Source organism: Cervus canadensis, chromosome 2 (assembly GCF_019320065.1).
Source record: "Cervus canadensis isolate Bull #8, Minnesota chromosome 2, ASM1932006v1, whole genome shotgun sequence".
NCBI classification, from domain to species: domain Eukaryota; kingdom Metazoa; phylum Chordata; class Mammalia; order Artiodactyla; family Cervidae; genus Cervus; species Cervus canadensis.
This window is the reverse complement of record NC_057387.1, coordinates 51,656,650-51,670,223: the sequence shown is the minus strand read 5'-3', so window position 1 is coordinate 51,670,223 and position 13,574 is coordinate 51,656,650. Positions and strand designations below refer to the sequence as shown.

At 39.8% G+C, this 13,574-nt stretch overlaps 1 protein-coding gene across 4 annotated transcripts in view; it reads right to left on the bottom strand.

Annotated features, from left to right (window-relative positions):
• Positions 1–13,574, bottom strand: part of LOC122436715 (guanylate-binding protein 4-like) — a 78,090-nt gene that overhangs the window by 51,523 nt on the left and 12,993 nt on the right. For 2 of the 4 annotated variants that reach the window (XR_006268084.1, XM_043460732.1), the window contains exons 4-9: positions 10,664–10,773; positions 10,263–10,459; positions 8,421–8,666; positions 7,068–7,348; positions 4,820–5,032; positions 3,203–3,305 (exon numbers count right to left, since the gene is read on the bottom strand). Coding sequence is in view for 2 of the 4 variants with exons in the window: in XM_043460732.1 (XP_043316667.1) it covers positions 3,203–3,305; positions 4,820–5,032; positions 7,068–7,348; positions 8,421–8,666; positions 10,263–10,459; positions 10,664–10,773 (1,150 nt within the window). In the remaining 2 variants the exon portion in view is untranslated. Of the gene's footprint in view, positions 1–2,689; positions 2,884–3,202; positions 3,306–4,819; positions 5,033–7,067; positions 7,349–8,420; positions 8,667–10,262; positions 10,460–10,663; positions 10,774–13,574 lie in introns of all 4 variants that reach the window. The other 2 variants (XM_043460731.1, XR_006268085.1) reach the window with 2 other exon arrangements.

Genomic DNA, 13,574 nt, shown 5'->3' with positions numbered 1-13,574 from the left:
AGTCTTTTTCAAAATCTCTGCTAATGTTTGAAACATGTCAAAAATCCCAGTTTACTCATCATCCGCATACTTACAGTTTGGCTTTGAATGCAGCCATTTTATCTGCTGACTTGAACACAGTTGTCATTCTCTCATGAAGCTGACAGATTTTCAATATATCACACAAGTAAGCAAGTTTGGGTCAGAACCCATTGTGTGTCACTGAAATGTGCTGTCAGTGGTGACTGTTTTTATAAAAGGAATCTCTGGAGCGGCTCTCTTAACTCAAAAACTCTGGCCAGTGACCTACCTTTAGAAAGCTATCCCACTTTTGTGTATAAGAGGAGATGTGTGTGCTCTTCAGCTGTTTCCTCACAGAGCTGGGCAAACAGACATGAGTTAAGGGCAGATACTTTAACGTAGTTGACTATTTTAATCACATCGTGCAAAATGTTGTTACATTCAGGTGACATTTTTCATCTAGCCAGCATTTCTCTAAGGATAACACAGTGCATAGACTCACATTCAGAAGCGAGCTCTTTGACCTGAATAGTGAAACGAGAAAGCCGTTCAGTCATGGCAGCCTCTCCGTCCGTGCACATACCAACACAAATGCCCAATTCAGGTGTCCTTTTATGTAATCATTCAAAGACTTCAATAGTTCTGTGGTTGTGGTGTTGGTTGGCAACAAAACTGCACATAACATATCCTCATGCACATCCTCTGAAAAATAGATGCCTCAAAAACAAGATTGTTGCTTTGTTGTCAACATTCATAGATTTGTCAGCCTGGATTGCATACCACCATGACTCATTAACCTCTGACAATTGTGCCTCAGTGTCCTCTGCTATTACATCAATTCATCTAGTTATAGTGCTAGCCGAAAGAGGAGCACGTGCCACCTTCTGAACTGCAGCCTCTCCTAAAAGTTCCTGACAAATGTCCTTGGTAGTTGGCAGGATCAACTCTTCACCACCTCTTCTTAGCTCTAGCATGTGGTTAGCCACTAAGAACGATGCTTTCAGTGCAGACACGTTTAATGAAGTGGGGGCCTTCAGTGATTGCTTCCGTTCCTCTTGTTCACATTTTTTCCTTTTGATAAACTCCTAAAGCTTATCCTTTAATGCAGAAGGCTTGGTTTCTATGTGGCAAATCAGTTTTGAAGGTTTCATGGCTTCAATGTGTAGCTGGTCACTACAAACTATGCAAAGTGGGTTGGAGAATATGAACCACCTATTGCAATGAACCTGTAATTTAAGTAGGACTTTTGGTATTTTCTTTTAAATGAAACTTTCATTTTTGTTGGCAGTCCTAGAGTCTTCTGCTGTCTCATCATTGGGTCTTTCCCCCTTTTCAAAGGAGCTCTCCAGTGACATTTTTTTTTTAACTTATTTTGGCTAGGCTTAGCTTGTGAGCTCACCAAAACTGTGATTGAGACTAGTGAGCAGTGTGGAAAAGAGGCGGGAACAGAAGTGGTAACTAAAATAATCAGTGGGCCATATAAGGACTAGATAAGTGTTGGATACCTACTTGAAACCTGCCACCAGATGTATAATTGAAGTACATCAACTCACTTGCCAGTGTAGAACCTGCCACCAGATGCAGCTTAATTGTCACTTGCCACTCACTAATAGGGTTTTGATATGAGTCTGCCGATTGATTTATGATGGCTCTGTGCAGTCAAACCTCTCTGCTAATGATAATCTGAATTTGCAGTCACTCCCAAGCATCACTGCCTTAGCTCCAACTCAGATCATCAGGCATTAGATTCTCATAAGGAGCATGCAACCTAGATCCCTTGCATGCACAGTTCACAGTAGGGTTCAGGCTCCTCTGAGAATCTGATGCTGCCACTGATCTGACAGGAGGCAGAGTTCAGGCAGTAATGCGAGTGGTGGGGAGTGGCTGTGAGTACAGATGAGGCCTTACTCACTTGCTTGCTCATCACTCACCTCCTGCTGTGTGGCCCAGTTGCTAACAGGCCACAGACTGCTACCAGTCTGTGCCTGCGGGCTGGGAACCCAAGCTCTACACCATCTCCCTGGGCAGGGAGGATCTGTGCCTCAGGCAGGACTTAAAACTATACCAGTAATGTATTCCAGCCCTAAGAATGCACTCTGGGAGGAAATGTAGTTGAATCTGAGTATTTCTCAGTTCCCCTGAGATAGAATGACCACACTCATGTCACAAATAATGAGATCTGCTGACCCTCTTTAGGACACTATCAAACTACAGGTTTGAACAAAGAATACATTTACTCTAGGTGTGTAAAATGAATCAGGCAGATCTGGAAACAAATGTAGCAAATTTTAGAGCTTTCAGCATCCCATATATCTTACCAGGCACAATCTGATACCTTCAAGAGCAGACGGAACTATTCCAGGTCTCTGATCGTTGTACCAAAAATTCTAACGCCTCTAAGACCGAAGTTGTATTCATGGTGGGGCAAATATGACACTATAATCACCACAAACAGCAGTTCAGGAGCCTGGGCCATGTTATTTTCCCTTCCAAACCCTAACACTACAGAAAGTGCTGAGTCTTGCAGAGGTGAGTCTTCAGCATGATCCATATCTCTTTGATATTTACATGAAACATAGGTCTTCGGATTTCTCTCTGAGATCTGACTTAAGGTTGAAGTTCTGTCCCTTTATTATTGAGAAACTAGCATTTTGTCCATCAGACTCTGCCCACGCCCAACTAGACTTACCTTCAGCTTGTGCTCCAGCACTGCTTCCTGCTCTCTGATAAGGTTTTCTCTTTCCATATTGAACTTCTCTTTCAGCTGGGCTACATGTTCCTTGTGGCTTCTCTCTTGGGTCTCCATTTTTTGCTTCTCATCATTCAGTTTCTGTGTTAGCAGATCCTGTTTCATCTCTGCTGCTTGTCTCTTGGTACGTTCCTCTGTTTCACAAGAGTTTTAAAGAAATAGCAGTTATGTTGAGCTGTACCGTCCTGAGCTCAAAGACTAAAATGACATTAAATTGGTGGGAAGAAGTCTGACTGTTCCTACTACCTCATCAGACAACCTGCTTCAGCATATGATGGAGAAGCCCTGACTGGATGTACATAAAACCCAAACTCCCCTGGTTATTTCCACATGTAGCAGAGAGGTTCCACAAAAGAAGAGGGAGCTCTGGTTCTGGAAGTGTTTGCTCCCACACCTGCCAAAGGGCAGCACAGGAACCACCTTCCCCTCTGAGAGTTCAGTCCTCCCCTGTACCTGCCATGGCCTTGTCTGCATCAGTGAGGGCCTGGTCTGCCTGCAGGATGGCTGCCTCTTCTCCTGCCTGTGACTGCAGGAAGCTCTGGAGGACCAAGTTTGCCTGAGGAAACAACAAGAAGCAAAGACTCATCAGGCAGCAAAGATGTAGTGTCTTGCTATGGAAATTATTGTTCAGTAAACCTACAGATTGGACCCTATAAGTTCTTCATCCTTCTTGGGACCCCACAGTGGTTAAATACCTTGTAATAATGTGCAGTTGTACAAACACTAATCCTCTACCGCTTGCAACTGTAGTCTCTGAACACTGTTTTTCTTCTAATGCTCATCTACTCTTTCTTTATTAGGATATCATTTACTGACACTCCAACTTGTGGCTTTTACCTCCTCTTCCAGGAAGCATTTTTAAGCTTTATTCTGAGTTCTGAATGGTTTCCAAAAACCTAACAGCTGTCCTGTAAGCACTACTACTTGATAGTTGTGTGATCTTAGGCAACTTGGTACATTCTCCTCATGTCACATTTCTCAATTTTATAATAAAGATGATAACATCTAATTTATATTATTTTGAGGACTAAATTGATAATCCAACCAAATCACCTAAGGTACAGTTGATGTAGTGAGTGCTCAACATACATAAGTCATCATCATCATCACCACCACCATCACTGTCACTTATCCCTATCAATGTATATAATAACCATTGTCCCACCATATCCATTGACTATTTACATGTTTCTCAGGTAAGACCATAAGCTTCTGGAAAATAGCAGCTTTTCTTTAATTTTCCTATTCTTTGCAGAAAGCCCATTTGAGGGAAATTTCTTTTTAAAATTTTGTTATTTTATGTTTACACAATTTTTTAATTTTTTAAAGTTTACACTGCATTTAAAGTTACTACAAAATATTGGCTATATTCCCTATACTTTGCAATATATCTTTACAACCTGTCTTACACCCAATCATTTGTACCTTACACCCTTCCTCCTGTATTGCCCCCACTCCACATTGGTAACCACTAATTTGTCCTCTATGTCTGTGAATCTTCTTTTGTTATGTTTACTAGTTTGTTGTAGTTTTGGACTTCAAATACAAGTGATATCATCAGTATTTGTCTTTCTCTGTTTAACTTATTTCTCTTAGTAGAAGTCAATCCATGTTGCCACAAATGGCAAAATTTCACCCTTTTATTTTTTTAATAACTGAGTAAGTATTGTTCATGTATATGCACACTCCACATCTTCTTTATCCATTCATCTGTTGATGGATATTTAGGTTACTTCCATATCTTGGCTATTGTAAATAATGCTGCTATGAACTTTGGGATGCGGGTATCTTTTTGAATTAGTGTTTTGCAAAACCTAGTACACTGTTTGAATAAAAGGAATATTCTCTTTCATCTAGATCCTTGATAATAAGTCCTGTCTTTGGATAGAAATATTTCTGGTTTGTTGAAGAGTAGCTAACAAACCATTGATATAAAAGCTGAAAAGGTAAAGATATTGCCATGCTCTCCTTTCTCTACAAAAGTTGTGCTATGGTCTTAGAATTTCAAAAACCCAGCAAAAACCCTTGGTCTCCAACCTGTTGTGCTTTCCCAATCCCCTTCCTCCTCACCTTAACTCCTTTCCTGGGAATGAGTTTATAGTTCTCTTCAAGCTTGTTCCTTGCTTCTAAGTAGCAATGGTGTCCTCCAGGGACAAAGAAAGTTCCCTCTGAAATACTCATTTTTAAGGGCTCTGAAAGTTTTTTAAGCTCAGCCTGACAATATCTGTCAGATGCTTCTTCATTTTGCAACAAGAAATCGTCTTTCTTTTTCTCGATCATGATCTGTTGAAAAAACAAGGAGAAATTCAATAGAAAGGAGTTAGAAGAAAACATCCAACTGTGATCCTCTTGAAGGAAGCAATTGGACAACATTGGCACAGAGACACAGAATAATAGATATAGAGTCAGGAGACTAGTTTTAGTCCCAGGTGTGACCAACTCTGTGTGACTTACAGAAGTCCCTTAATGTTCTTGTCTCAGTTTCAACATCTGTGAAATGATGGGTTGGCAGATGTGAATTTCATTGTTCCTCTAACAGTAGTAGGATTAATAGTGATAAATCCATCAACAATGAAAAATAGCAAATTCAACTATGATTTGAAGTAGGCTTTCTTATGCATACTAGGAGCTTTAAATAAAATATATACATAGCAAATCAACTGCCTAACATAATGAATGAAGTATACACCGAACAGAGTTTTGAACTTGTTCTGAATTCTTGTTTCATTGAGGGTTTGATTGTGTGAAAATATAGGAACAGAAATTTCATACTTGTCCTTATAAATTACAATTGGGCTGGTTTTCCTCTAAGAGACTTTTGTAACTTGTAGGATGTACAAAGGTAGACTGAAAGACAAGGTTTCAGTGATGGTCCCATTGGTAAGCAGGATTATGAACTCTAAGAATTCTCTCCCTTGGAGTTCACACTGCATAGTCCCTGGACCTGTGAACATGATGAACGTTGATCCTGTGTTTAGATTATGTCATACGGCACAGGCTCCTTTAAGAAAGTGAGATTATCCAAGTGGGCATTACATAATCACACAAGCCCTTCCCCTGCAAGCCCTTCTCTAGTTGGTGGCAGAAGAGGGAATTGGAGTGATAAGAAACAAAAGAAGAATACAATGCACCATTGCTGGCTTGAAGATGAAAGGGGGTTCCCCAGAGCCCATATGAGTTCTGATGAAAGATATATTCACATATTTACATATGGGGAGGACACTCTGGCTTGTACATGATTTAAATTAAACTTTATGCTAACTACAATAATCTGTTTTGTGACCTATCAAACATGTACATCTGCTCTAATCATTGAAAAAGAATGCATTTAAAAATCAAAATGCAGTAACTGTCGGGCAGGAATTAAAAATTGAGCTTGGTGGCCATTGTGGATGTGGTTTCAGACATGTTTCTGCGTCCTTGAGAACTTGAATCTTCTGAACTTTATCAAATTCAAGGATGCCACCATCCATTCTCAAGAGTGTGTGCTAGTAACTGGGAGCTGCAAACTTAGGAACTCAAAGTGTACCATTGTAAATATGCAATATATTCAGACCCAAACAATCCTTCTTTAAGAAGCACTTTCATTTCTTTCCAGCTACAATCTTAATTCTTGACAAATAATACAGGTGATTTTATGGGTTTTGCCTATAGTAAGGATTCTCCACTCCCCGCCCCCCACCCCCGGCACCCCCGCATTTTGTCATGTAACAGAACAGAATTCAAGTTCTTCTTTAATCTGTATCTAGTCTTCATTTGGCTCAAATAAAACTCTTTTCTTACCCTGAGAAAAATTGCTTACTGATTATTCTTGGGGGTATTGCTAAACCCATTTGAACCTTTTTTTGTTCTCTGAGCACATCACCCATAGACACCCTGCACTGGAGTGTGACCTGAAAAAGTGTGAGCTAATAACTGTGTGTTGTTTTAGGCACCAAAGCACAGGGTAATTTGTTTATAGTAGAAAATAAAGAGGCCAGTTTTTAGGAAAAAAGAAGGAAAGTAGCCTGTAGAGTACTGTCATTCACAACAATCCAAACTCCTTTTACAATGAGAAGCATATGAATCATAGGTGAATAGAAGGAGCCTAAGAACATTTCTCATCCTCTGCAGAGGGTGAGATGCTTGGACGGCATCCCCCAGTCAGTGGACATGAAATTCAGCAAACTCCAGGACATAGTGGAGGACAGAAGAGCCTGGTGTGTTGCAGTCCCTGGGATCGGAAATAGTCGGACACGACTGAGCTACTACTGAACAACAACAAAGCACATTTCTAGAACCACAGGAATCAGGAAGGATATATTCTAGGCCACATTACCACAAGCTTCTTCTGGAAATCCTGATTTTCATCCTTGAAGGAGCGCTCCATGAAGACTGCAATGGCTTCCTTCTCACAGGCTGTGTGCACCTCCAGCAGCTCCTGGAGCGTCTCTGTGGGAAGACTCAGTCGCTGGGTCATCTGCTCACTGTAGTGGTCAGCTGCCTTCTGCACAGCTGCTGAGTTCTCACGCTGGGCCAGAGTTGTCACTGCATTCTCCAAACAAGGAACTGATCCACTGTTGATGGCATTTACATAGGCCTCCACCAGAGGCCCCAGCCCTGAATAACATATTATATTGTGTTGTCCAAAAAGATCGTTTAGATTTTCCCATAAGATGCTACAGAAAAATCCGAACAAACTTTTTGGCCAATTCAATATTTTGAAAATAGAATGCTTTCATTCATTTTATGAACCTTAGACCAGTATCCTAAAAATCACTAACATTTTATTGAACTTCAAATTTTCTTTTCTTCTCTTTCTTCTCCTCATCTCATATCCTTTTTCTTCTATAATTTTCTTATAATAACACCAATGTCTCCTATTCATTCTCTTTTATGGTCCTCAATATATCACAATACAATATTAACTGAATGACCTCAACAATATGTTCAAAGTTCTCCTGGAACACTTTGCCCATTGTAGCAAAATATGGAGAATTCATATATGTAAATAAATTGTGTGTTTTGTGGGTACTATTTCCAAATGAAAATGCAGTGCCCCATGTAAAAATGTCATCAAGAATTTCCAGACAGTGACAAAAACATTAAAACAGACAGGGCATGTCTCAGCACAGGGCACTGTGAGACTGCTCAAGTAGCCTGTGCATGAAGCCAGCTCTGTTTATAAGACTGTATTTACATTTGTTTCTCAGACTTTCAATGAGTTTACATGGATTCATGGTGTACTACTTATTTTCCGATTCATGTGAATTCACAAAATAAGTTGCATATCCTCACTAGAAACACTTATCCACCGGATGGCTCATCATAATGAATATTTGTATCCTTAACATACCTTCAATGTAATATTGGGTTGGCAAAAAAGTTTTTTTGGGTTTTTCCATAACATCTTACTGAAAAACCTGAAAGAACATTTTGGCCAGCCCTACAGTTTCATGAGATATGATAGTCTTCAAAAAACCCTCATGTAGGGAAATTTTAATGAAGTAACATGCACTTCTATGTGGGGCATAAATATGTTTTTCCAAATTATATAGAGAAGACACAATTACTGAAAAAAAGAAAACACAATTATTGGCAATCCCAGAGGATATTCACAATTTCAACTCCACCACACATTCCTCACCCACACTGAATCACAGAAAGATATGCTGTAGCAAAGGAGGCTCACTTTTCCCGGTGACAGTGATTCCTTCTTTTAAGGTCTTGGTCTTTGCATGGGTGTAGATATATGAGCAGAAATCTTTTGATTGCTTCTGGAAATTCTCATCCAGTTGATTATCTGGCATTTCCTCCAGATGGAGTAATTTTTTTTTGTTGCTTGCAGGACGGTCAAAGATGAAACACTTCCGTTTGGGAAAAAACTTCCTGATACACTCTCTGGGCAAGTTGAAATTTTGAATTTGGGGATCTTCATCTGCAAAAGTGGAAAAAGAGCAATCACAGAAGCGACAAAGTTCAGGTAAGGGGGCTGAGGACTTTCATTTCCAGGGATTTTTGGATCACTCTGATTCCTGTGCCTGTAAATCTTTTTTACTCTTATGGTAATCTACCATGGAAACTCTGATTTTGTACTAAGCCAAGGGTGAAGAAAGTACTCCTGGGGGAGAAGAAGAAGCATCCATCCCAACTGAAGAAACCTGTGGTTGTTTTCCTCAGCCATTGTATAGTATGCCATGGATTAATTATTTAATGAATGAATGAATTAATTAATTATTAAATGAAGACCTCATACAGCTTATGGCAGAAACCCTACAGACCAGGTCTACAGACCTGCCAATGAACTTCCCTTTTGGCTCAGACGGTAAAGTGTATGCTTACAATGCAGGAGACCTGGGTTCAATCCCTGGGTCAGGAAGATCTCCTGGAGAGGGAAATGGCAACCCACTCCAGTATTCTTGCCTGGAAAATCCCATGGATGGAGAAGCCTGGTAGACTACAGTCCATGGGGTCGCAAAGAGTCAGACACAACTGAGGGACTTCACTTTCTTTCACTTTCTTGAAAGATAAACTAATATAAATAATTGTCAGAAATACTTTTCTGATCTTACAGTCTCCATTTCAGGTATGAAATGTGAGCTCAAAAGCAAAGAAATCATAGAAATAAGGATATTCACAGTATTTCTTAGAAAGAAACCATGTGGGAGACAAATGATACACAAGGCAGTAAAGTTTTACAAAATCAGAGTTAAAAAATGCACATTCTATAAACATGTTTTGAGATTACTTTAGCATACACAATCTCAGGGTAAGATTGGCCTAAATGAAACTAGGACACCTCATCAGTCTTTTGCATCATTTTCTGTTGGAAGTGACAGTATCATCCAGAGAGATTCTGGCCATTTATCTGCAGTTCAATAAATATTTATTGAAAGGGTGAATAAATGATTTAACAAACAAACTCAATATTTCTTCTAAGTACCACTCATTATTCTCTCTGCTAATTATAATCTGTTATAACTAATTTGTTGTATAATATGACATACTATCTAAGGCTCTAGAAAAAAGAGTGTGAGATTAGACGAAAGCATTTGAAGACATTTCACAGTCTCAGTGAAAGGACATAGCAGTGCTTTTCTTTGGAACTAATTAAGGTATGAGTAGTCTGTCTGTGAAGAATGTATCTATATAAGAGTAAAATACACTGTGTGAAATGTATTTAAAAATTAATTATTTTGCTTACCTTACGATTCTATATTTACTAATTTCAATTTGATGGGTTATATTTCTCGAATAGATGAGGAGAAACACTTAATATGAAACACAATATATGAGCCTTTCGTTTTCATGGTATTAATTTTTCTCATGTCACTTGGTAGAATATTGGATTTTAAATTTCCTCTGTGAGCTAAAGCTCTGGTCACCGGGGTTTTCCCAGTAATAATAATGACTGAAGCAACCTCGCAGTCATTCACCAAGTACCATTAGCATGGCCTCAAATCCAACTTCAAATCAAAGGGCTCTGTTGACCCCACCTCCTACTGAGCTTACCACCCTGGCCTTGCTCTGATACCTGGAATCAACTTCAAGGCATTCTCCAGGTACTCATCTTCAGTGATGGAGTTCCCGTCTAACTCCAGCTCCAGTGTGAAATCCCGTACAGTCCAAATAAAGTCTGGAAAGAAACTCACAAATTTGGCTGAATCCTCTACTTCGTCAGAGCTGGGAGATGATTTGGTTCTGATCAGCTCTGTTAATTCAGTCACATAGCTGGGATCTTAGCTAAGGAAAAAGAAGTACTCTCCAACACAGTTTCCAGATCTCACCTCAAAACAAGTTTTATCATCATTCCCTTTTGCCCCATTTTCCATCTTCATCAACTATAAGATTGAAGTCATGGGCAAGAAAAAACAGTGTCAATTGCTATTCCCATAACCTCAATGAAACATGGTGGTTCCATTCCTGAAAGGATACTGCAGCTGCTGCAAGGCCTGATTGTTGATGCTGTTCATGCCGTTGTAGATAAAGGTGCTGCTCAGGAGCACAGCCAGGGCAAATATCCACAGGTCATTCTTGGAGTCCTCCTAGAATGTATGTGAGAGAGTGAGGACACTATTCTGCATGCTGTCATTCAGGCGTTCATTCACTATAACAGCTCTACTGTAACTCAGTTGTAAGCTAAATAAATTTTCAAGACAATGATAAATTCAAACGTTCTGGTATTGACATTTTCCCCTTCAAGTGCTTCAGTGTGATTAGATATTAACAAAAGTGAATGACATCTTATATGTGATTAAAATGTTTAATACAGTGCCTGGAACATAAAAGTTGTAAAATAGTAAGTGGGCAGTGATTGCTTTGCAAGTTTTTCTAGATCACAATGTATATTAGAGACAGAAATACTATTTCATTAAATTCATCAACTGCTAACTATGCATCTAGATAGCACAAGATAATTATTTGCTTACTAGGATATAAAGTTCCACATGATAATGCCCACCCTAGAGAGATGGCTTTCTTGAGGGACAGATATACATGGGAACATAAAAATCAATCCACAATGATAAACAGCCTGGCATGGAATCAAATGTTGTACTGTAAAAGACAAAGTGGCAACTCCCAGAAGACAGAAAAAAATACTCTGTGCATTCAGAGCCAGAATTAACTATGTCTGATAGTGACATGATGGCATTAGGTTGAAAGGAACTGGGCTTTAAAAAATTGACAGAATGTGGATTGGAATTATAGGGACTCTGCAGGTAGAAGGGCTCACAGAAGCTGATCACAATTGCCAGAAAGTGTGGTCATATAGAGAAATTACAAGATTATTTTATTTGACTGAAGTAGTTTTACCCATGTAGTAGTAGATGTTGCGGCTAAAAATGAGATTCGGAAGGTCATGAGTGACTTTGGAATTGATTATATATATACATATATATAGAGAGAGAGATTATATATATATTGATTATATATATATATATATATATACACACTACAGAAATGGGCTCCCTGCTTGCCAATGCAAGGGACATGTGTTCGATCCCTAAGTCAGGAACGTCCCCTGGAGAAGGAAATGGCAACCCACTCAAGTGTTCTTACCTAGAAAATCCCATGAACAGAGGAGCCTGGCAGGCTACAGTCCACGGGGTTGCACAGAGTTGGACACGACTTGGTGACTGAGTACACAGGCGTACTACAGAGATACATGACACACAGTGGGGCAGCAAGGAGTTCTGCTGCGCAGACACAATATATTCCAAGTGATGAAAGGTGAGAACCAACAAGCAAGAATACTTTACCCAGCAAGACTCTCATTAAGATATGATGGAGAAATCAAATGCTTTCCAGACAAGCCAAAAATTAAGAGAATTCAGCAGCACCAATCCAGCTTTGCTTGTTGTTCCGCAACAGCAACACTTGCTCAGTAGTGTCCAACTCTGCAAACCCCATGGACTGCAGAATGCCAGACTTCCCTATCCTTCACTGTCTCCCAGAGTTTTCCCAAACTCGTGTTGTCATTGAATCGGTGATGCCATCCAACCATCTCATCCTCTGTCACCCTCTTCTCCTCCTTCCTTCAATCCTTCCCTGCATCAGGGTCTTTTCCAATGAGTCAGCTCTTTGCATCAGGTGGCCAAAGTCTTCAAGCTTCAGCTTGAGCATTATTCCTTCCAAAGAATATTCAGGGTTGATTTCCTTTAGGATTGACTGGTTGGATCTCCTTGCAGTACAAGGGACTCGCAAGAGTCTTCTCCAGCACCACAAGTCAATAGGATCAGTTCTTCGGTGCTCAGCCTTCTTTATGCTCCAACTCTCACATCCAGACATGATTACTGGAAAAACTACAGCTTTTACTAGATGGACCTTTGTCGGCAGAGTGATGTCCGTGTTCTTTAATACACTGTCTAGGTTTGTCACAGATTTCCTTCCAGGAACAAACATCTTTTAACTTCATGGCTGAGATCACCATCTGCAGTGATTTTGGAGCCCAAGAAAATAAAGTCTGTCACTGTTTCTATTGTTTCCCCATCTATTTGCCCTGAAGAGATGGGACTAGATGCCATGATCTTCATTTTTTGAATGTTGAGTTTTAAGCCAGCTTTTTCACTCTCCTCTTTCACTTTCATCAAAAGGCTGTTTAGTTCCTCTTTGCTTTCTGCCATGGCATAAGGGTGGCATCATCAGCATATCTGAGGTTATTGATATTTCTCCCGGCAATCTTGATTCCAGCTTGTGCTTCATTCAGCCTGGCATTTCTCATGAGGTACTCTGCATATAAGATAAATAAGCAGGGTGACAATATGCAGCCTTGACATACTTCTTCCTAGTTGAACCAGTCCATTGTTCCATGTCTAGTATTAATTGTTGCTTCTTGTCCTGCATTCAGGTTTCTCAGGAGGCATATAAGGTGATCTGGTATTCCCATCTCTTGAAGATATTTCCACAGTTTGTTGTGATCCACACAGTCAAAGTCTTTAGTGTAGCCAATGAAACAAAAGTAGATGCTTTTCTGGAATTCCCTTGCTTTTTCTATGATACAACAGATGTTGACATTTGATCCCTGGTTCCTCTGAGTTTTCTAAATTCAGCTTGTACATCTGGAAGTTCACAGTTCATGCACTGTTGAAGCCTAGCTTGAAGGATTTTGAGCTAGCACGAGAAATGAGTGCAATTGTGTGGTAGTTTGAACATTCTTTGGCATTGCCCTTCTTTGGGACTGGAATGAAAACTGACATTTTCCAGCCCTGTGGCCACTGCTGAGTCTTCCAAATTTGCTGATATATTGAGTGCAACACTTTAATAGCACCATCCTTTACTGGAATTCCATCACCTCCACTAGCTTTGTTCGTAGTAATGCTTCCTAAAGTCCAGTTGAGTTCACACT